Consider the following 24,515-nt stretch of genomic DNA (forward strand, 5'->3'; position numbering starts at 1 on the left):
AAAGGGAAAGAGGAGAGGCAGAAGCTTGAAGTGTTCCCGAAGGCAAAGGAGAGATTTCGGGATGAGGAGCATGGCCAGTAGTGCGCACAGAAGACCTGGGTAAATAAATCAAAGCCTTTAAAGCATCCATCTACTTTTGTGATATTTGTTAGTTCTATAAGGCAGGTAGGTGGTGGCAGTAACGGCTAAACAAGACTCCAGTCTTTTTTTCTCTTGAGACAGGGTTTCTCTGTGGATCCCTACCAGGTTGGCCTTGAACTCAGAGATCTGTCAGCCTCTGCCTTCCGTGTGCTAGGATTAAAGGTGTGCTGCTCTACTGACCCGCTGAGACTATTTTAAGAAGAAAGTGAGAGATGAGGAAGAGGAACTAGGTTAGTAGGAAACCATTTTTTGGAGACAGCATCAGGGGACAGGTAGGACAGGCTCCTCCCTTTCTTCTTCAGACCGGGTAGGATATGTCCCTACTTGGTCCAGGTGCCTACCGGATGATCTTCCTTGGCATTTGGGGTGGCCGTAGGGCACCAGGTACAAAAAAAGATCACATTTACTCATCCTTCCAGGCCTCAGACTTCACTCAAACCCTGATTGTGAGAGACAGTAGTGAACGATCTGACAGAAACTCAGTCAAAATCGTTCTCAGGCCAAGGAACAGCTATGGCCCAGCACATAATGGCTGCTTTGAAAAGGTTGCCAATATGTTTCACCGAGCTGTACTATTCTTTGGAAAGAAGGCCACAGAAGAGAACCCCACTCTTAGACCATGGATCTTCTTCCTGGAAATTATGTGTGGGCCGATTTTGGACGCCCTGCTGCACTTTCCACGCCTCGCAGGACTTCACAATCACAACCTTCTGGGAGGATGGCTCTACGTCTGGAGCTCCCCTTCCGCCCCCCCATCCAACTTCCGGTGCGGAGGTCTGTCACGTGGTGCACAGCTCCCGGGTTCCTACCGGGCAGCGCTTCCGGTTCTTAAAGTTCTGCTGAGGAACCGTGGCGCTCGCGTCAAGTCTCAGGCGGTTGCAGAGGTGCGCCCAGACCTGCGGCCCTGGACTTCGCGGAGGCGGCAGGTGGTGCGGTGGCCTGGGGTCGCAGGCGGCTGCCCTCTCCTGCTGGGCAATGCTGCGCTGGCTACGGGGCTTCGTGCTGCCCCCTGCAGCCTGCCAGAGTAATATGCACAACATAGCCTATGAGATCCTCTTTGAAGACCTGGACCGCAATGGGGATGGCGTGGTGGACATCTTGGAGCTCAGGGAAGGACTGAAACACTGGAGTGCCGCATTTGGCAGTGACTCTGAGAAGGTGAGCCACCAATAAAGAGTATGTGGCACTGGGAATGTTGGAAAGACGTTTCACAGAGCTCGGAGCCAACCTGTTGCCCTGCCCTTTCTAGAATTTTCCAGAGCTTGTGGAGTAGGAGTGGAATTCCCTTTTATTCTTCATGCATAATAACATAGCCCAGTGAAACATGTTGCCAACGTTCTCAAAACAGTCATTATCTGTAGTGAGAAGACCGTCTGGGCTTTTGAAGAAGATTCTGGGGTTCTGAACATTTCCTCTCCATAATGGTCAGGACTGTGTTAACCTTTGTCCGAAGTAAACCTGTTTTTTTCCCAAGAGGCTTTCAGCCTAGGGAACCTTGGCTCAGGATCTTCTACAAACTATAAACAGATGAGTAGCCCAGAGCTAGTGTCTTCTTGACTCAACAGTACCCAAATCTAAGGCGAGTCAACAGACTTACATTTTCCTAGTGTCTTTCATAGACTAGAATTGCTTTCCTTTTCTCGAATGGCCACCACCCCTGTGGCCCCTTCCTAGTTCCCTTGTCTCCAGGTACTCCAAGTTAAATACACAAATATAAAGATTTGTAGCTTGATCTACCTGTGAGAGGATAATCTTTCCGGTCTGTGTTAACAAAGTATTTTTTTTTTTCTTTTTTAAAGTTCCATCTATTTACCTGCATGGTTTGAGTTCATTTTTTTTTCCTGAGTAAAATTTAATTGTGTATATGTACCGCATTTTCATTTTCCATTCATCAATCGATGGGCATCGAGGCTGAACATAACCAAACAGGAATTTCTATGGTATAAAGAGATAAAGTCCGCTGGGAATATACACCCGTGAGTAGTAGAACTGGGTCATATGGTAGATCTATTTCTAGCTTTTTGAGGACCCTCCCCTGATACTGATTTCCACCCTGTTTGCTTTACTTTTCACTCGCACCAGTAGCAAATGAGGGTTCCCTTTCCCTCTCACTGTCACCAGCACTTATGACCTGCTTTCTTGATGATAGTCATTCTGACTGGGGTACAGTGAATTCTTAGTGTCATTTTGATTTCCATTTACTTGGTAGCTAAAGATGTTAAACAAGAATATGGTATCTTAGCCGCTTGCATTTCTTGTTTTGAGAACTCTCTGTTCAGTTCTTTAGCGTATTTTTAAAATGGCCTTGTTTGGTTTCTTGAGCTCTTTATATATTCTAGACATTGCTCTTCCTTAGCTGGCGAAGATATATACATCAATATCTGTATGTGTATATTGTTCTGTAGGCTGCTTCTTTAGTTAACACTTCACAGTAAGAGCCTTTTAATTTCGTGAAGTCCGTTTGTCGGTCATTGGCCCTGTTTCCTTCATGAGGGATCCTATTCGGGAAGTCCTGGCTCTAGCCTGTGTCCTAAAGTGTGCTTCCTGCTCTGTCCTCTAGAAGCTCCAGTTTCACATCTGACACTGAGATCTTTGATCCATTTGGGATTGCTTTTTACACATGGTGAGAGATAAAGATCGAATGAAATTCTTCATGTGGCTGTATCTATTGGAAGTGCTGCTCTTGCAGGGGCACAGAATGGAGACCCTAGACGGGCACTGTGTGGCTTTCTCTTTGCAGCTGGAGTCCTGGATCCCAGGCTCTTCAGAATCCTTAATTCCTTGTATTGCTGCTTATGTGTTTGAGGAGGTAGTCTATTCGTCTGGCCTGCATGTTTTTGTATTTCGTCCCTGTTATATATCCGCTATTTAGTTTAGCCTATGATTGTGGAATGGCCAAGTGATGACTGGGTAAGGAGAGCTTGTTGTATGGTCTCTGCTGATTGGCTGGGCTGCTGACTTGCTCATATGCTCGGCAGTGCTTCTGGCTACAAGTGTAAGTGGCTTCTAGCTCTGCCAGTTATGTAGCTGTTGCAGGCTTCCTTCTAAATCTTAGGGGTTCCAAGAACATGGATGTTCTGTCCTGTGTATGGTCGATAGTCATGCTTTCTGGTACGTGTGCGTGTGGTGGGAGGAGCTGAAGCCCTTTATGCCATGGCATTGTTAACATCACTCTTAAAATTAATTAAAAAAAATGAAACTTTATATCTCTGCCATAGGTTGAAAACTAGTAGATTATAAATAAGCATAAAATAGATGTTTTAAAGTTGGTGTTTTAGTCTGGCGTGGTAGTGCATGCCTGTAATCCCAGCACCTGGGAAGGTAGAGGTAGGCAGATCTCTGTGAGTTCAAGGCCAGCCTGGTCTACAAATTGAGTCCAGGACAGCCAGGGCTACACAGAGAAACTCGGTCTTGAAAAAAACAAAACAAAACAAAACAAAAAAACCCCCCAAAAAACAAAAAAACAAAGATTAAAAAAAAAAGTTGGTATTTTAAAATTCTGTTGGGATACTATATTACCTGGTGAAGTTGAGACATCCACTGTGGTGTGTTTTTCTTTAAGAATTTGGCAAGTTTTGAGGCATGTTAGAATACTATAGACATTTCCCATGATATAGTCAGGTGTGAATGAGGCTGGAAACAAAGACAGATTTTCTCAAACTGGGATTTAATGCTGTTGTCACGTGAACACCATACATGTCCTGCTTATTGGGAAGAAACAATGTGAACTATTAATTTGAGATAATATTTGGAGCATATAAATCTCATGATTTCTTCCCTCTTTACCTCATCTTCCACTTTTCTTCCATGCATTCTTGTCTTTAGCATTGGATAAAGCTGAAATGAACTTGAAATGAAATATTTATAACTTGCTTATAAACAAATGCTCAAAAAAATCTGATTTGTGGGGCTGGAGAGATGGCTCAGAGGTTAAGAGCACCGTTTGCTCTTCCAGTGGTCCTGAGTTCAATTCCCAGCAACCACATGGTGGCTCACAACCATCTGTAATGACATCCAATGCACATGCAGGCAGAATACTGTATAAAAAATAAATCTTAAAAAAAAGAAATCTGTTTCTTATCATCAGCATTATTATTGCTGGGTTTTTATAATTAATACCAGTTCTACTGCTATGCAGATATTTCACATATTATTGAAATATCCACACCTGCTTTTATCTTTCTGGCAAATGTTTTTCCATGTGAATCTCAGCTCAGCAGCCTACCTCTGTGAAGCCTCTCTGGAGCTTTCAGCATTCTAACCTCATTTAATATCTGAAAGCTTGCTGTGCCTCAGCTTCATTGAATGATTTCACAGACCATATTGCCTTTGGTTACTAGAGTCATCTCTCATAGTCTATACTTTGCTTCATCCTAGAGAATGTAACTTTTGTCTTTTCATTCCCAGCGGTGTGTGGTGTATAGTTTGTGATGTACAGTGTGTGTTGTGTAGTATGCAGTGTGTGGTATGTGCTGTGTACCATGTGCAGTGTGTACTGTGTGGTGTGCTGTGTGTATTGTGTGGTGTGCTTTGTGTATTGTGTGGTGTTCTGCGTTCAATGTGTGATGTGCTGTGTGTATTGTGTGGTGTGCAGTCTACGGTGCATGCAGTGTTCAGTGTGTGGTGTGCGATGTGCAGTATTTGGTGTGCTGTGTGTATTATGTGGTGTGCAGTCTGTGATGTATGCAGTATTCAGTGTGTGCTGTGCAGGGTGATCCAGTTTTCAGCTTATAACATTTATTTTCAAACTCAGTAAACGCTACACATGAATTATCTAATCTAGTAAAGGTCTCTATATTTTATACTTTATGCTAGACATTGATGGTGCAAAATGAATAATATATGGCCAATGCATTTTAATCTGTTAGGAATATATAATATAATTTTTATATATTATTAATTGTTTTTGAAAAACTTTTTTTTACATGTCTAAGTGTTTTGCCTGCATTTATGTAAGTACACTGTGCTTCTGTTTTGTGCCTATGGAGTCCAGAGAGGGTGCTGCATCCCTTGGAACTGGAGTTACAGGTGGTTAAAAGCTGCCATGTGGGTACTGGGAACTGAACCCAGGTCCCCTAGAAGAGCAGCAGGTGTTCTTAACTGCTGAGCCATCTCTCCAGCCCTTTCTGTTGATTTTTTCATGTTAAGAAGCTTAAGGACTTAGCAAGACTTAAGCATACCTGCTTACCTCACAAGGCTAGGTCTCAAACCATTTATCTGGGGAATGTTCTAGAATTTCATGTTTATCACATTTAGTAGACAGATTTTTGTCTATGATGGAAAAAGCTATATATCTTAGTATTTTAAACCCTTGTCTTGGGTGCCTGAAGTATTTAGTAATATGGTTCATATTTATTTGAGATTGCATGATGGCTGATGACTTCAGCAGTGCATGCATTTGAGAAAGTGAATCACTCAATGTGTGTAGGCTTGCACTAATGACTTAACACTAGGTGATGGGTACTTGCGGAGACCACAGCTAATATGAGTAAAATGTATAAATGTTAACATGGCGGCATGGCTTTACATAGGATTGTTGCAATGATTTTTTTTCTCCTGTAGGACATCCTTGAGGCTGCAGATTCCAATGCTGACTTCACAATGGATTTTGAAGAATTTGTGCAGTACCTTCAAGACCATGAGAAGAGAATGAAACTGGCATTCAGTAGTCTGGACAAGAATAATGATGGTGTGTGTATGCCTTACTTACAGTTAACTTGATTTGAGAACGTGCTGGTACTACTGAGTACCTTTCCTAGCCTTTGATTTACTCCTACTGATAGATCCAACTTACTATCTAGCAATACTCTTTAAATTACTGAGAAGTATATGATAGATGTCCTTGGGTTTCTATTGCTGTGCCAGAGAAGCTGCTTGCTGCAGTGGGCAGTGGTTAATGCAGACTCATAACCGCTTGGGTTGCCGAGAGTACAGGATGGTAGGATGCTTGGCTACAAATAGGTCCTCTGTGTTACCCTCTGTGGAAGAGATAAGCAGAAAGAACAGAAACTCTGGGGCATGGCGTGATGTGCTGATGGCATTGCTGTTCTATTCATGAACTCACAATCGCTGTGGCTACCTGCACAAGAGCTGCACGTGATTGAGGCTGCCAACCTTTCGTCATGAACGCCCCATCTCTCCTTTAGGTGTTGAGGGTGTTTTCAGTGATGTAATTCCTGAAAAGCTGCCCATGCTCCCGTAAATAGCCTCCTACTCGTGGTCTCACAAAAAACCGTAATAAAACTAAGCCTGTCACAGTAAAAAAGACATAGCAAATCCGAGGAAGGACTGGGAAGAAAAAATGGTTTCATTGGGAGGTGGGGGGGTGGTGGTGGTTAGAGAGGGCATAATGAGGCATTAAATTACTATAATTTACTATCTACATATATGAAACCAGCAAAGAAGAAAAATGGCAAGAGCAACTGAAAGGAGAAAGGGTTATTTTGGCTCACAGTTGAAGGAAGCAGTCCATCTTTGTAGGCAAGTCAAAGCGGCAGGAGCCTGAAGCAGTTGGCTGACAGAGAGATGAATGAATTCTAGCACCCATTTTGCTTTCTCTAGTTTATGTAGTTTATGAGTCCAGCCAGGGAATGCCCACCCATACTGGGCAAGATTTCCCTTCTCAGTTAATGCAGTCAGGATCACCCCCAGGTGTGCACCAAGGGTATCTCCCGGGTGATTCTAGGACCATCCCATCTGCTGTTTAGAGATCATTTTTTCACATTTTGATCAGTTTCATTATTCCATATAGACTTTGGTTCTTTCTTGTTTTCTCTTAAATGAAATTGCAGTCACATATGTATAGTTTTAAAGTTAGATTGTGCTTTCATTTCTTTTGTAAACATAGTTTAGTGGCTGGGAAACAGTTCAGTTGTGTGACTGTCCTGTAAAGAATGAACACATATTCTACAGAGACATTTATGCCCCTGTTCCCTTTGGCTGTCAGATTGTGGAAACAATGGCTCCCAGGACAGTGGAATTGCCTCAGGAGTGTTACACTGGGAGAAGGAAAAGGCTGGCTTGGTTCCAGCCAGAAGGGGACATTTTCTCCTGGAAAGAGATTTCACACAAGTCTACCAACCTGTCATACTGCCATAAAGGAGAGGCTGGAGCTGGGACAGTAGTGATGGGTGACCTTCACCAGGGCTACTTCACTCTTCATACCTCTACCTCTCTGCTTAAACCTGAACCATGTGTGAAGATGACCCTGGTGGGTGAGGCGTCACTGGACCTTCCTGTTCTTCCTAATATGGCCATACTTAACAACCCTTTTCTGGTTTTCACCATTTTATCTTTTTAAAAGTTTATTATTTCTGATTTATTTTAATTTTTTGGTGTGTGTATGTGTGTAGTCCAGTGTGGCTTATTAGACCCTAATAACTTTGTTATCAGTGTGTGAATCATCTAATCATTCTTATATTGTCAGCTATTTAGGATAGTTCTGATGTTTTATAAACAGTAACACAATCATTATCCATGAAGATTTGCAGACCTGTTATACTCTGGTTAATTAGATCTGGCCATTTGCTGTCTTAAGATAGATATATTCTAGTGCTGTTGTGGAATTTTATTCTGTTTTTGACTGTCACCACCATGATCATTTGTAAAGCTGAAAACCCTCAGATAATTAATGAAGTTATAATGCCTTTAGGAAAATACAGTGTTTCTATTATCTCGGTTGGGATGATTGATCTTGGTTATCAACTTGAATTAATTTATAGTCTACTAAGGGACACACCTCTGGGCAGGACACCCTTCTGTGAGGGTACTTTTTGGAAGGATTAACTGAGGGTGGGGTGGGGAATGGGAGTATGGTGTGTGGGATGGGTTGGTGTGTGGGTAGAGGGATTGTGGGGTAGACAGTCCCCCAGAGTGATCAGCACTCTTTAGCAATATCCCAACTATAAAGGGGTCTAAGGTAAAAGAAGTTCTATTTTTGCCTGCCTACTTTTGCTCCTTGTGAATTCCCCTAATCTTGTTACTGCTACTGCTACTACCATACTTGGAACTCCTACCGTACTGACCTTGGAAACCAACTTCTTTGGCCTTTATGGTGGTTTGAATGAGAACAGCCCCTTTAAAGCTCATATGTATAAATACTTGGTCCTCAGTTGGTAGAAGTGTTTGAGATGGATTAGGAAGTGTGGCCTGGTTGGAGAAGGTGTTTTTTAACTCATTATAGGCCTTAGGACTTGTCTCATTTCTAGTGTGCTCTCTGTCTCTTACTTGTGGATCAAGATGTGAGATCTCAGCTGGTCCTGCCACCATGCCTTTGCTCCATCATCATGGACTCCAACCTTTGAAGTCAAAAGCCTTATTAAACACTTTCTATTGTAAGTTGCTGTGGCCAAAGTGTTTTATCACAGCAACAGAAAAGTAAGACAGCCTTCAAAAATGAACTGAAGACCAGTGACTCCAGAAATCCTCTAGGCCTTCAGCTCTCACATGGAGCTGAGAAGCTATCCAGACTCCCAAAGACTGAGCATCTGTGAAGTTTTCAGCCTCTCCAATGTACAGACAGCCACTGTTGGACTACCCAGCACATGTTGTAAACTAATGTAATAAATTTCTTTTGTAATATATGTTTATCCCATTGATTTTGTTCCTTTAGAGAACCTCTGCTAATACATCTGTTAATAAACCATGTTAGTAAAAAAGGCTCCTGAGGCAAATAAGTTTCACACCAAGAAGAAATCCCCAAATTCCCAAGTTGGTATATCATACAATAGGTCTTGACAAGTCAAGCAGGAATATTATAGCTCAGCCTCGACCTTCATAGATACCATTCTAGAAGCATTCTCATTTACCCTCTACTGGCTTCACTGCTTTGAGTAGCCCAGTTGTAGCAGCAGGTACAATTATCATGAGGGCTACTACCCACCACCCAGAGTGCAAGGCTCAGGCCCTAGCAGCCCAGCCCCTCAGAGTGCTGCCTTCATCTGTCCACCCTGGGTTGCTGTCTTAGTCTCTTTATTGCACATGTCATGGTAATCTCCTTTGTGTAGAGTTTGGCCAAGGCAGCTGAAAGTGAGAAAGGGAATACTGTACTTGTTATGGGCTGTGTCCTTTACAGTACTTCATTTTTGACTCTCTCAGTCACCTCTCTGTTGTATTTTGCTTGTAACCCTTTGGCTTACATACATTTAGCACAATGTAATATACTTTACAGAAGTGGCATGTTGCTAACTGATTGTACTACTAGAGTTCCTAATGTAAAATATTTCAAAAATATTAATACTTTCATATAAAATTGCCAAGTTCTTGGGGGAGTTTATCAATCTTTGAACTAATTTATATTTAGTATAGAAATTGTGTTGGATAATATATCAGTTTGACACGAACTAAAGTCATCTGAGAGGAGGGAACCTCTATTGAGAAAATGCCTCCATAAGACTGGGCTACAGGCAAGCCTACAGAAAATTTTAAAGAAATTTATTTATTTATTCACTTTACATCCTGATTGAAGCCCCCCCTCTTCTCCTCCCAGTCCCACCTTCATATCCTCTTCCCCTTCTCCCCTTTCCTCAGAAAAGGGGAGCCCCCCCTCCCCGTACCAACCCACCCTGGCACATCAAGTTGCATCAGGACCAAGCACATCCTCTTCCACGGAGGCCAAACAAGGCAGCCTAGCTAGGGGAAAGTGATCCAAAAGCAGGCAACAGAGTCTATGGCAGAGACTGCCTCCACTCCACTTGCTAGGGGACCCACATGAAGACTAAACTGCCTATCCGCTACATATGTATAGGGGGCCTAGGTTCAGTCCACGCATGCTCTTTAGTTGGTGGTTCTCTCTCTGTGAGCCTCTATGGGCCTAGGTTAGTTGACTCTGTTGGTCTTCTTGTGGAGTTTTTGTCCTCTTTAGGTCCTTCCACTATTCCACAAGACTCCCTAAACTCCACCTAATGTTTAGCTCTGGGTCTCAGCATCTGTTTCAGTTCGCTGTTCCTAGAGGACTGTTATGCTAGGCTCCTGTCTGCACACATGACAGAGTATCATTAACAGTGTCAGGGGTTGGCTCTCTACGATGGGGTGGGTCTCAGGTTGGGGCAGTCACTGGTTGGCCATTCCCTCAATCTCTGTTCCATCTTTATTCCTGCACATCTTGTAGGCAGGGTAAATTTTGGGTTGAAAGTTTTGTGAGTAGGTTGGTGTCCTCCTCCCTCCACTGAAAGTCCTGCCTGGCTAGGAGGTGGCCACTTCAGTCTCTATGTCTCCCCATGCTAGGAATCTCAGCTAGAGTCACTTCCATATTTTCCCAGGAGCCTACCCTGTTTCAGGTCTCCACCTTGTCCCAGAGATGCCCTCCTACCTATTGGTTTCCCTTCTTTTTCTCAGACCTCTCATCTTCCACCTCCACTCTCCCCACATCTGATCCCCACTCTTGTTTCTCTCCCCACACCCTCTCCCAACCAGCACCCTCTCTTCATCCATTTCCATTGGCATAACATTTTCTTAATTAGTGATTGATAGGGAAGGACCCAGTGCATTGTGGGTGGTGCCGTTCCTGAACTGGTGATGCTAAGTTCTATAAGAAAGGAGGCTGAGTAAACCATGGGGAGCAATCCAATAAGCAGCACTCCTCTATGGCTTCTGCATCAGCTCTTGGCTCCAGGTTCCTGCTCTGCTTGAGTTCCTGCCCTCACTACTTTTGATGATAAACTGTTACATGGAACTGTGAGTGAAGTAACCCCTTTCTTCCCAAGTTGCATTTGATCATGGCACTTCATTACAGCAATAGTAACCCTAGTGAAGATGATGTTTTTACATAGCAGATTAGCACTTGTAAAAAAAAAAAATACTGTATTTAAAGACGAGCCTTTGTTAAGTGAGCATTAGAACATATCATCTGAAGAAAGTTTGGCCAGTAAACACCCTTGTCTGGAGCTTGGAACACTTGAGCCTTGTAAAGAAAAATGAGACTATATGAAAAAGAGTCTTTGTTGATGGATTAAGTAGCACCTCACATGTATATAGTTTTTCATATTTCTCTAAGTGGTTATACAAGTGAAAAGTATGACTAAATTTATGGTAGCATTTTGATGTATTTTTAAATCAGGAGAAACTCAAGTTGATAGAAAGGATGCCATAAACATCTAAGAATGATCAGGCCCAGGGAGACGGCTCATCGGGAAAGGTGCCTGATCCTACAGTGAAAGAGTAGGACCTATTCTTGAACTTGTCTTTTGACTTCCACATACACACTGTGGCACTTGGATATGCCTATGAACTGCAACAATGACCAGCAAGGCACAACAACCTTAAGGGTACAGTAGTGACACACATACTTTGGAGGTCGCCAACAACTCTATTATTGGACTTAAGGCCTGTTCAACAAGAAGGAAATTATGGTTGGTACCGGAAGCCTAGCCAACTACTCAGGGCTAGTGAAATCATGGATCTTGGAGGAGAACCTAAAACTGACACTTTACTAACCAGTGTAATCCCTAGGGACATTCTAAACATTTGTCTTCACACCCACAGACAAGTGTAGTCATTACTCCTCATCAAGGAAATGTCTCTCTGCAACAAATGGAGGCCATTACAGAAGATCCCACACAGAGCTATGGAGCCAAGTCCCAACTAATAACCTCGACGACACAACTCCTGCTCCTAAGGTTCAGGGATCATTTCTGAAGAGGGGCAGAAAATTGCACCCATGAAGTCTCAACAACATGGCGGTCTAAACAAGACCCGAACAAGGACAGCATCATTAGACATGCTCATGTGGAAGGAAGAAAGCTCAACCTTCAACCTTAGACAGGCAACTAAGAAATTCTGAAAGCTAGATAAATAGTCTCTCTCAGGGAAGAGCATACTAGTTATCCAGTAACAAATGTTTAGCCTTAAAACATATACATATAAGTAACATTACATGGACTTATCAGATTGTACGTATATATGTAAGAACGCGCAGGGGAAGTATATGGGAAAGGTTGGAGGAAGAGAAAGGAAGGGGGAAATGATGCAATTATATTACAATGTTAAAAAACAGAAAAAGAGTGGGCTGGACAGATGGCTCAGTGGTTAAGAGCACTGGCTGCTGTTTCAGAGGACCCGGGTTCAACTCCTAGCACCCACATGGCAGCTCACAACTGTCTGTAAATCCTGTTTCTCCTACATAATTTCTAAATTATGTATGAGAGGATCTGAAACCCTTACATAGACATACATGCAGGCCAGACACCAATACACATAAAATAATAATAAGTCATTTTAAAATGAAAAAGATACAATAAAGGTAAAAAGAATCAGTGTTTTTTTTTTTTTTTTTGATTTGGAAAATGGTATGTATTAGATTTGTGTTTTCGAGTTTGAGGAGGATATGGAATTTTTAATTTTCTCTTCACAACATCTAGCAATGTGAAAGTGAACTGCATAGTAGGCATATATATGTACACACACACACACACACACACACACACACACACACACACACACACCAAATGTTTTTATGAAACCAACAGCTCTCTTATTGACGTAAGGCTTGCTCAACAAGAGGAAAATTTTTAATTATATATGTGTATATGTACATATTATTTGAATTATTTATCACAGTACATGTTTCTGTGAAAAGAACTTGGTTCTATAAGGATGGATTTTTTTCTTTTTTAAAAACATATTTTATTAATATATTCATATTACATCTCAGTGGTTATCCCATCCCTTGTATCCTCCCTCCCTCCCATTTTCCCCTTACTCCCCTCCCCTATGACTGTGACTGAGAGGGACCTCCTCCCCTGTATATGCTCATAGGATATCAAGTCTCTTCTTGGTAATCTGTTATCCTTCCTCTGAGTGCCACCAGGCCTCCCAGTCCAGAGGACGGTAACACAGTTAAGGATGGATTTTTTAAAAGCTTACTTTATAGGTAGGTTCCTTTATTCTTTTGCCCCTGAATCAGGTTTCCAGCACTAACTTTTTCAGTTCTTTTCAGATAGGTAAAATAGTCAAATGTGTTACAATCTGTAGTCCTTGGGGACAGGTGGTGTTTGAAATTTAGAATTTGGAGTTTAAAAAAGTGCAGTGTGCCTGTGATTTGTAATATTCCAAGTGATACCTGGGCCATGAGCATTACATTCATAAACACTTTTGTCCTGAAGCATAAATGTTCACACTTAATTAGATAAATAAGTAAATCTGTTCTTGTCTCAGTTTAAAGAGATTTTCTACCAAATGTAAACCTGATGCCAACATTTTGGAGTTTTAAGGCTTTGAGTTATGAATTTGGGAGTAAAGATCCAGCAAACATGGACTCTTAAATCAAATATGGTCGCATTCTAAGCACTTTTTCTTTCTTTTTTTTCTTTGTCATTTTTTTTTCAGAACCTTAACTTAGTGTTTTTCACTTTTTAAAGGAGTAATAGATGCTTCAGAAATAATTGCTGCCGTTGGATCATTGGGAATCCACATTTCTCTCTCTCAGGCAAACGAAATCCTGAAAAGGTCAGCCTGTGCTCTTGTTTGTAATAGTTTTGTGTTTTATAGTCTATGCCAGAAACTAGTTGCTATACATGTGGCATTTCAGGCCCCATTTCTCATTTTGTAGAGAGATTTAAAAATTCAGATGGGTTTACATTTATGAGACGATTGAACAAAAATTTCTTTAGTCTGTGAGTGTGGTATATTACCCATTTTCTCTTTATTAATTCATCTGCAGTCATCTTGTGGTAAACATTGAATTTTTTCTTCTTGTGTGTGTGTGAGTCTGAGGAAGACAGGTTAGTTGGTAAAGTGCTTGCTGTGGAGCATGAGGACTTGAGTTTGATTCCCAGAAGCCACATAAAATCTAGACATGATGGCACGCTTGAGAACGTGGAGACAGATTAATTCATGGAGCCCATTAGCCAGCCAGCTCAGCCTGATCAGCAAGCCCCGTGTTCTGGTGTGTGTGTGTGTGTGTGTGTGTGTGTGTGTGTGTGTGTGTTTGTGTATGTGTGTTTGTGAACTTGACACTGGGAAAATACCTCCCTCAGATTGCTTTTAGCAGAGCTCTGGGGGGTATTTCTTGATTAATGACTGATGAGGGAGGGCTCAGCCTCCTCAGGCCTGCCACCTCTGGTCAGGTGGTCCCAGGCTGTATAAGAAACCAGTGTCCAAGCCATGGAGATCAAGCCAGTAAGCAGTATTTCTCCGTGGCCTTGCCTTCAAGTTTCTGTCCTGAGCTTCTGCCTTAAGTTCCCTATAAGATGGATTCTAAACTGTAAAACGAAGTAAACCCTTTTCTCCCTAAGTTGCTTTTGGCCTCATAACAGCGATAGAAACAAACTACGATACCCCAGGCCTCAGTGAGGGACCCTTTAAAAAAAGCCAATGAGGTGGATGAGTTCTGAGGAATGACATCAGAGATTGGTCTCCAGCCTCCACATACACACGAATATGTGTGCATTGAGTCAAGCGTGTGTCTTATAAAAAACCATCTCTAGATCCAGTCCAGTACTTACCAAAATTCTAACACCATTTTCCATAGAAAGAAAAAAATCTTAAAATTTATGTAGAAGCATGAAAGACCCTGTGTAGCCAAGGGAATACTGATCTACAGTAACAGTGCTGGCGGTGTCATTACCTGATTTCCAACTATACTAGAGAGCCATAGTAATAAGAACAGCATGGTACTGGCATGAAAACAGATCAACCAAATAGAATAGAGGATCCAGATACGAGTCTAGTCAGTTTTTTTTTGTTTTTGTTTTTTTTTTGACAAAGATGCCAAAGAAACTCATTGAAGAGAAGACAGCCTCTTAGGATGTTGGAGCACAGCATGTGCTGAGATTCATTCTGAAGATTCATTCGAACCTAGATCTTTATCTCTCATCCAGCATAATAATTAGCTCCAAGTGCATCAAAGACCCTCTGAGGATGCAGGGAAAACACTCCACAACGTAGTTGTAGGCAAACACTTTCTGAATAGGACTCCAGTTGCTCAGTATTTAATGGCAGCTGTTTACAAATGGGACCACATGGAGTTAAAAAGCAAAGACAGTAAATAAGCCAGTGGAGAGTTGGAGAACATCTTTGCCAGTTGTGCCTGACAGAGGATTAATATCCAAAATCTATAAAGAGCTCAAAACATTAAACAACACCAGTACAAAGAACCCAATCAAACATTGTCTGTGAGGTTGGGGAAATCTCTCTGTGGGGAAAGTGCTTGCTCTGTGGGCATGGGGACTGGAATTCTGTCCTCAGAACTCAGGTAAAGCTGGCAGAATGGCTCATGCCTGAAATTGGGCAGCAGGGGTAGAGACAGTCAGCTCTTGGGTGTTTTCTACCCAGATAATCTAGCTGAAACACTGAGCTTCAGGTTTAGACTCTGTCTTAAGAAATGAACTGGAGAATTGGTTGAGGAAAGATGCTCTAGGGCTGCCTACAGGTCTCCACGTGCCTACACAGAGAGTGCACACACACATGCATGGAAGATCATGGCCCTAATTTTGTTAAGTGGATCTGATGTGTCTATCAAATTTCCTTTTAAATAACTATCTTGTTTCTAGCAGAAGATTAATATTGCTGTCAGCTTGCAGTGGTCTGAGGTAACTGTTTCAAGATGCCAGTCATAAGTGGGATATCTGTATTACTCATAAAAGGCTCGGGGACCATCACTATAGAAGATGCGGGGAGAATGAAAGAGCCAGAGGAAGTGGCGGGGGGCAGGGAAGTGATGTGGACCATGACTGAGGGCATGGTATGGTTTTTATACTCTCAACCCACAGCTTCTGTGATTACCTGCACAAGATTTTGCCAGTTTAGGTCCATCAGCATCCTGCCATGGAGTGGGGGTGGGGGGTGGGGGGACTCAAGGGACTTGACATTTGGCCAATCTGTGCAGATCTTGTCTTTTGGATCTGGGATCTGAGGACCTGAAGGAATGGGGCAGACTATAGACAACTTTACTTCAGTGTCAGCATACTTTTATATATGTATGTAACAAAGAAACAAATGATCCAAGAAAGGTTGTTTGAGTTCAGAAAACCATGTAAATAAATGCCAGTAAGCACATACTAAGTATTAACAGAGCAGCCCTTTTCCAGAACCTTCTCAAGACAGGCCAATTTACACACAATTGCCTGGCATGTACTATAGATTATATCTGGGAAAGCACAAAAGCAAGGCAGAAGGCCATATCCAGGAACATAATAGTTTCACCTAAATTTTCAAATATATTGATATGTTTGCTCACCATATTTTTTCACAACTGAGATTTTATTGGTTGAAGAGCACTTGACAGACATTTCAGTTCTTAACACATGTGCCCAAACTTTGAAGTCATATATTGTGTTCATGTGTCCCAGGCTCTGAAGAGCTGTGTGTTGTATTGGCTTTTGAACAGTTACTCCAGTGACATTCCAGCCTCGAACTTAAGACCTCTCGTAACAAGTCAAACATTCAGAGTCTTCATTTCCACTGACTCACACTTTTATATCACATACAGTACACACTCAAAACTTTCCATTGTTGACAGCACATTACCACAATTGTTAGGAAAATGGACTGCCATGACCAGTGATGTATGGTTCTGACTGGCCAGGGACCAAGAAGTAGATTTTTAGGAAACAGTTCTACTAGAAACATTGAGACCAGATGGAACTGAAAATATTCCAGACATAAACTCACCACCGAGACTCCAAACTGCAGGTTAGTATGTTTTGTGTTGTAGGATATAACACTAGCCCGCTTCTATGGAGTGTTATGGCGACCCAGAGACTGTCACAGCCTCTCCTGATTCAGCACCCCGATATCTTCTGGTTGTACCAAACCCATAAACAACCAGTGAATGCTTTTACCTCTTAAAAACTGTTTACATTTAGAAACTGGCATGAGGTGGATCTCTGCCCTCCTCCATTTAAAAATGTCTGTAGAGATACTAGAAACGTTGCATTTCCTAAGTAGTTGATAAAAATATCTTTCTGAATTGCACAAGAAGGTAGGTGGGGACCACTCACAGACATGACGGATGGATGGATGGCTAGTCAGACGTGGCTCCTGTCTCTTCTAATTCAGAGGCTGGAGTCTGGTTTTCGGGCCCAGCATTTTCTGCAAGCAGATGTGTATGTAGCTTGCTGGTCAACAACTTGAACCCGTTTGTCCTTTGCTGTCTTCTACCCTTTTGGTTCGAACTAGTCTGTCTGATGAATTGTCTTCCAGTGGTGCCCCCCAACCCTCCAACACGCCACCACCCCTCACTTCGGGTCTACTTTGTCGGGGGCAGGTTGGGCTCTACCTTCACTGTCCTGCCCATGCTGTATTGACCTTCCTCTTGAAGGTGGGAGGCACATAGAGCTGCTGTGCTGCAAGCAGGCACCACGCTAACTGCCGAGACTGCCACGGGGCCGGTGGGAGCTGTTCATCACAGTTGTGTTATCTGTTGACTTTCTCCCAAGTTCTCCAAGTTATGTTCTTCTGGTTTTTTTGTTTTTGTTTTTGTTTTTGTTTTTGTTTTTGTTTTTGTTTTTGGTTTTTCGAGACAGGGTTTCTCTGTGTAGCCTTGGCTGTCCTGGACTCGCTTTGTAGACCAGGCTGGCCTCGAACTCACAGCGATCCACCTGCCTCTGCCTCCCGAGTGCTGGGATTAAAGGCGTGCGCCACCACCACAGCGTTTATGTGTGCTTTTTAAAAAGAACAATTTCACTGAAAATTTCCCAGTTTTATTTTTTTATACTTTTCCTAGTTTAGTTTGTGTGTATGTGTGTATGCATGTGGCTGGCACATATGTGGCATGTGGAGATTTAAAAAAAACCTACAAGAGTTGTCTCTGTTATGATTTCCTTTGGTATTATTATTATTGTTGTAAATTAAATTTGCCTTAAATAGCATATGTGCTCTTTATTTGTGTTTATCGTGTTACTACAAAATGCTAAATTACATAATTAGGCTATCAATTTTCAGATATATCTGTTAGAAGTAAGAATAGTCTTTGGCTCTGGTGGTGGTACTGGGCATTGAAACTATGACCTCACACATGCTGGGCAAGCTCTCTACCACTGACTGATAACCTCAGCAACAACAGCACTGTTGCAAGTGCTTTTTATATGTTCCACAGGAGTGCTGTGTACACTGATATTTTCCTTCCTTCTTAACAGACTCAGCCACAGACTTTCCAATACGCATATAGGCCTTTAGTATTTTCTTTAGTTCTTTCTTTCTTTTTTTTCAGTTTTTTGAGACAGGGTTTCTCTGAGCAGCCTCAGCTTTCCTGGACTCGCTTTGTAGACCAGGCTGGCCTTGAACTCACAGTGATCCACCTGCCTCTGCCTCCCGAGTGCTGGGATTACAGGCGTGCGCCACCACGCATGGCAGTACTTCCTTTTGCTTTGCTTTTTGTTTGCCTATTTGAGACAAGGCCTGTGTAGCCAGGCTGCCCTTGACCTCACTCACTTTGTAGCTCATGATGCCTTTGAACTCATTGCTTCAGCTTGCTAGAAATGTGTGAGCCACCACATCCAGGGGCCATGGTCATTTCATGGTCAGGCTGATAGAATCATTTGTAACTTAGTATTTGGCCAGTGATTCCTAGGCGTGTTTGTATGCAGAATTCACCCATTAGGCCCTGCTCTCCAGGAGCTCTGAGTTGCACATCTGTTTTGTTCTATCCACTCATTCTCTATTTAGACGCCTGCTTCCACATGCTACTGTTTGGAAACTATTCCCAGCTAGAAACCAACATGGAGGGGAGCTTGGCTCGCATGTGGACGTGCATGTTTGTATCCACGGTGCCTGCTGACACTCATTTCCTGCATATTATCAGTTCATGAATGTTCACAGTGATTTCGCTGATGCTGTGAATTGTACTAGGCTCCTTGTCAGGAGAATAAATTTGTATCACAAAAATTTCATTTAGAAAAATACTATTAAAACCCCCACTGCCTCACTACCTTTTACCCAGACACAAAGAAACAATTTTAAGGTGTAATTTAATTTAAATTTTTATTACTGTGTGTGTGCAGGTGCTATGTGTGGAAGGTGGAAGACAATTTGTAGAAGTCAGTTCTCTCCTTCCTCTGTGGATTCCCGGAGTTGACCTTAGATCCTGAGACCTGTGCAGCAAGCACTGTGACCCACTGAGCCATCTTCTTTGGGGATGTGTGAAGGCTGAGTTTTGCATGGTAAAAATGGAGCATTAGGAGTTTTTAGCTGGGCATGGTGGCGCATGCCTGTAATCCCAGCACTCAGGGAGGCAGAGGTAGGCAGATCTCTGTGAGTTCGAGGCCAGCCTGGCCTACAAAGTGAGTCCAGGACAGCCAAGGCTACACCACAGAGAAACCTTGTTTCAAAAACAACAAACAAAACAAAACAAAATAAAAATTCCCAAACCAACCAAACCAACCAAACAAACAAAACTCAAACCAAACCATCCCCCCCCACCAAAATATTGGAATTTATGTATAAAAAGCTACTTAAAAGTTGATTTGAAAGTTGTGAACAAGGAAAAGAATGTCAAAAGCAAAAATGATAGCCGACAGATACAAGGCTATTCTTGAGGCAGATTTATTGACTTGAGTCATTCAACAACTGAATACCTGTAATACATTTTCTTCAAGAAATAATAGGAAAACATGAGAATTACATTAAAAAACAATGAAAAAAGCAACATGTAATGGATTCTAGTGGAGAAGCAGTCTTCCAAACATCTGATGAATACACATGTGTGTGTGTGTATGTGTGTGTGTGTGTCCCTGTGTCCTCTTGATTATGTGTACATGTGCATGTACAGGCCAGAGGACAATCTCGGGTGTTGTTCCCGACCTCCATCCACTTTTCTGTCTGTCTGCTTGTCTTCTTCTGTTGAGATGGGGTCTCCCAGTGGCTAGAATGTGCCACATATGCTGGGCTGGCTGGCCAGTGAGCCAGGGGGACCTTCTGGTTTCCGTCTCCTCAGCACACCTAGCTTGTTTCTGTTTGGGGTCTTGAGACTGAACTCAGATCCTCGTGATTGCAAGGCAAGCATTATACATGCTAGGCTGTCTTCCCAGCTTCTGAGCCTCAGTGCTCTTCAGAAATGTCAACATTGCTAACAAGAAGAAAAGTCCATAGTTGGGAGGAGTTTAAGGAGATCTGATAACTAAATAGGATGTTATGTTTCAGTGTGATGCTGAAGTGAAAAAGAACATTAGCTTAAAATGAAGGACATCTGAGTGAAGTATAAAATGTAGCTGTGATTAATGTGTCAGCCATTAGTCATGAATTGTAACAAATAAGCCAGTCATGTAAGATTTAACCAATAGGAGAGCATAGGTGTGGGGCTATTTGAGAGTTGTCTGTACCATCCTTTCAATTTCCCCTAAGGTCTGACATTGCCTTAAAGGATAGTGCATTCTTTAAAAGGGAAAAATGAAAACACAGAGACACTCATGAAGTCTAGAGGAATGTCTTCAGTAACAAACACTCCAGAAGTGCTTGAGAAATGTGACTAATGATGGTGTTACAAACATTATAAACAACATTTACAATTTTATTTCAGCATGGACAGCGACGGGTCAATGACAATAGACTGGGATGAATGGAGAGACTTCTTTTTCTTCCACCCTGCAAAAAATATCAATGACATTGTTCGTTTCTGGAAGCATTCTACTGTAAGGTTATTCTGCATTTTACTGCTTTTATTTTTCTTTAAATGTTGTAGTTGTAAATATTATTACATAGCCCCTATTAGAGTGTTGGCTAAGGATGTATTATTTTCTTTTATCAATATTCTACTAATTCAGGAAGGAGTGTTAGTGTGTTATGTAAAAACCTAGAAACCACAATTTGTTTTTTAAAACCTATGTCATACAATAGGCGTGTGTACTAAAAGAACCTACTCTGTATTAAAAATTGTATTGTTATGCATAGTTGCATTGTCCTAGAAAAGTAAAAAAATATGTGTTTTCCTTTTTTTTTTTTTTTTTTTTTTTTTTTTTTTTTTTTTTTACACAGATATCCTATGCCTTAGTTGGTCTTTTGGCATCTGAAATATAAAATTACATATTGATTTCAGAATTTAGAGTAAAAAAAGCAACCAGTGTACAAGCTATCCGCTCCTAACCTGAATTTGTCAAGAGTGAAGGAAATCGTGTAGTTCAAGGCATTTCCATTCTTTAGATGTGAGGCGGGGGAGTTAGAATACTAATACAGCGTCCACAGTGTTCTGTTCTCACCAGTGAGACGGTGACGGCACACAAGAGGACCATTAGCTTTGGAGTCAGGATGCCCAAGTTTAATCCCCACATCTCACTCCTGCTCTGGGCCTCAGTTTCTTCAATTAGATAGTGGCATAAGTTTTTTGTTTTTTGTTTTTTTTCTTTTTGTTTCTTTTGAGACACGTTTACTCTGTGTAGTCCTGGTTGTCCTGGAACTCACTCTATAGACCAGGCTGGCCTCGAACTCAGAGATTCGCCTGCTTTTTCCTCCCGAGTGATGGTATTAAAAGTCTGTGTCACCACCACCTGGCTAGTGGCAGGAGGTTTAAGAGTTCAATTAGTGCATTAGTCAATGTGTTTAAAATAAGCTATGAATGTAAATATTCAATAAATACTTGTTAGGAGAGGTACTTGGTTTCATCTGTGTTCCTGAATATTTTAACATATGTGAAGAACATCATTTCCCACCTGGGCTTTGATTTATATAGTATTGGGATAACACATCTGATTTTCTACTTTTTGACTGGTCTTTCCACGTTCACCTAACTTACATCCTGTAACCACTACCCAGGATACACTGCTACATCTTTCTTTTATTGGGAATATTTTTTTCATGCAATATATCCTGATTACAGTTTTCTCCTCCCAACTCCTCCCAGCTCCTCCCCACCTCCCCTTTCTTCTGGATCCACACCCTTTCTGTTTCTCCTGCATTCAGTTCAGAGTTGTTCAGTTTCGATGAATTTGTAAGTGTTCTGTTGTTTTTGTTGTTGGTAGTCAGCTTTAATCCATGGTGGTCTGACAGAATGTGGAGGTGTTACTTCAGTCTTCTTGTATCTGTTGAGACTTGCTTTATGACTGAGTATGTGGTCAATTTTGGAGAAGGTTCCCTGAGGTGCGGAGAAGAAGATATACTCTTTTGTGTTTGGGTAAAATGTTCTATAAATATGTTAGGCCCATTTGGTTTATGATGCCAGTTCCAGCATTTCTCTGTTTAGATTTATTCATTTTCTCCAAATTTGTGTTTGTCTTTACCTCAATTTATTTAAGGAATTTATTCATTTTTCTCTTTAAGGACTTCTATCATCTTCATAAAGTTGTTTTAAAGGTCTTTTTCTTGTACATTAGAAGTGTTGGAATATTCAGGGCTTGCTGTAGGAGGATAGCTGGACTCTGGTGGTGACATACCACCAACATGTTGTTGGTTGTGTTCTTACACTGGCATCTAGATTTTGAATAGTTATAGTTCTAGGTGCTGATTTCTGAGTTGGTCTTTATTGGATGGGTGTGTTGTTCCTTGGTTTCTGTTTCCTTCCTGGTCATTTGGTTTGTGTGTCCTGTAACCATGGGTTGAGTGGGGGGGGGTGTCTCTGCCTAAGTTGGAGGGCTGGGACATGGGGAGGGGTGGGGAGGTTGTGGATAAGGTAGGGGCATTGAAAGAGTGGAGATGCTACCCACCTGCCTAGACTTCTGGCTTTTGTTGGACAGGAGTCTCTGTCAGAGTTAGATGCCAGGACAAGGTAACAAGAAGTTGGGGTGGAGAGGGTGGGTGGGCACCGAGAGAGTGAGAGAGTAGGGGAGGTCTGTGGGCAGGTGGCCTACCTGGACTACTCAAAGCAAGCAAAGCCTCTGGTAGATCTGGCAAACCTTTATCAATGAAAAGCCAGACATCTTACTAAAATGTACAGAAACTTAACCCCTATGACTCAGAAGTGAACATGATATTCCTAAGTACCTATGAGGGAAGAATACATTTTTTGTAGATGGAAAAATGCAAATAGTCATCATTACAGGGTTGTATAAGAAAGAGGTAATGACACCCACCAGGGAAGCAGGTAGGTAATCTTTACTCTCCCTTCTCTTCTCCAAATTCAATATCCCAACCTCATCCTCAGCTCTGTAGCCAGCTACCTGCTGTGGCTTCTTCTCCCTCTCTTCCCCAATTCCAAAGGGGCTTTGCAGATCCTGGTGGCACTCCTTGCTTTCCTCCCTCCTGGGGAGCCCTCCAGTCCCCTGCTCTAGCCCATCTCCACTTCAAAGTGTCAGTTCCCAGTACCTAGAAACACATTCTACCTGTAACCCCAAGTGGCCATGCCTGGCAGGATCTCAGAAGCATTCCCTACCGGGCAATCCACAGCACCACACTCTCCAAAAACTGAGAGGAGGAGACAAAAACCAAGGAATGAAATACCCACCCAGCAAAGGTAAGATCAGATAACAGCACCTAGCATTACGATCATCCCAACCCCAGATTCCCAGACACCAGTGGAAAAACACAATCAATAATAGCCAGGACAATATGTGTCACCTCACGCCCAGCAACTCTACTACATCAGGTCCTGAGAAATGCAGTTTAGATGAAGCACAGGACTAGGACTTCAAAATAACCTTTATTAAAATCTTAGAGGTCCCTAAAAGTGAAAACATCCATTAATGAAATCTATGAAAACACAAACAAACTGTGGCATAAAATAAATGTAGTAAAAGTGGTCATTCTACTAAAAACAATTTACAGACTCAGTGCAATCCCCATCAAAATTCCAACACAATTCTTTACAGTCCTTGAGAGGATAATACTCTACTTCATATGGAAACAAAACAAAGCAAAGCAAAACAAAACAAAACAAAACCCAAGATAGTGAAAACAATCCTGAACAACCAAAAGAACTTCCTGAGGAATCACCATCCCTAATTTCAAGCTGTACTACAGAACTATAGTAATAAAAACCAGATGTATTGGCATAAAAACAGACAAGTGGATCAATGAAATTGAATTAAAGATGCAGACACAAATTCACACCTATGGATACTTGATTTTTGGTAAAGAAGCCAGAAAGACACAGCCGGCAACTAATGGGAACAGATACGGAGGAGGGGGGGGGGAGGAGTGGCGGGGGCGGGGGGGGAGAGACACAGAGAGAGAGAGAGAGAGAGAGAGAGAGAGAGAGAGAGAGAGAGAGAGAGAGAGAGCGCACCTAAATTGGAGATCTCCAATGGATCCCTCCTCTTGGATCTCAGGAAATCCTGCAGAAGATGGGAAGGAAGAATTTTAGGAGGCAGAGGGCCAAGAACACCAGAAGAACACAGCGCACAGCATCAATTAGGCAGTTATCATAGGGGCTCAGAGAGATTGAAGTAACAATCACGATGCCTGCGTGGGTTTGTGCTAGGTCCTCTGTGTGTGTGTTAGTGGTTGTTATCTTGGTGTTTTTATGGGACTCTTACCAGTGGGAATGGTGGTGTCTCTGCCTCTTGTACCTGATC

At 42.1% G+C, this 24,515-nt stretch overlaps 1 protein-coding gene across 1 annotated transcript in view; it reads left to right on the forward strand.

Moving 5' to 3' along the window:
• Positions 1-1,116: 1,116 nt before the first annotated feature.
• LOC127206480 (calcium-binding mitochondrial carrier protein SCaMC-1-like) overlaps positions 1,117-24,515 on the forward strand; it is a 46,237-nt gene continuing 22,838 nt past the window's right edge. The window contains exons 1-4 of the mRNA XM_051165755.1: positions 1,117-1,299; positions 5,704-5,830; positions 13,497-13,584; positions 20,594-20,705. Of these exons, the coding sequence (XP_051021712.1) occupies positions 1,117-1,299; positions 5,704-5,830; positions 13,497-13,584; positions 20,594-20,705 (510 nt within the window). The remainder of the gene's footprint in view (positions 1,300-5,703; positions 5,831-13,496; positions 13,585-20,593; positions 20,706-24,515) is intronic.

Source organism: Acomys russatus, chromosome 23 (assembly GCF_903995435.1).
Source record: "Acomys russatus chromosome 23, mAcoRus1.1, whole genome shotgun sequence".
In the NCBI taxonomy this organism is placed as follows: Eukaryota; Metazoa; Chordata; class Mammalia; order Rodentia; family Muridae; genus Acomys; species Acomys russatus.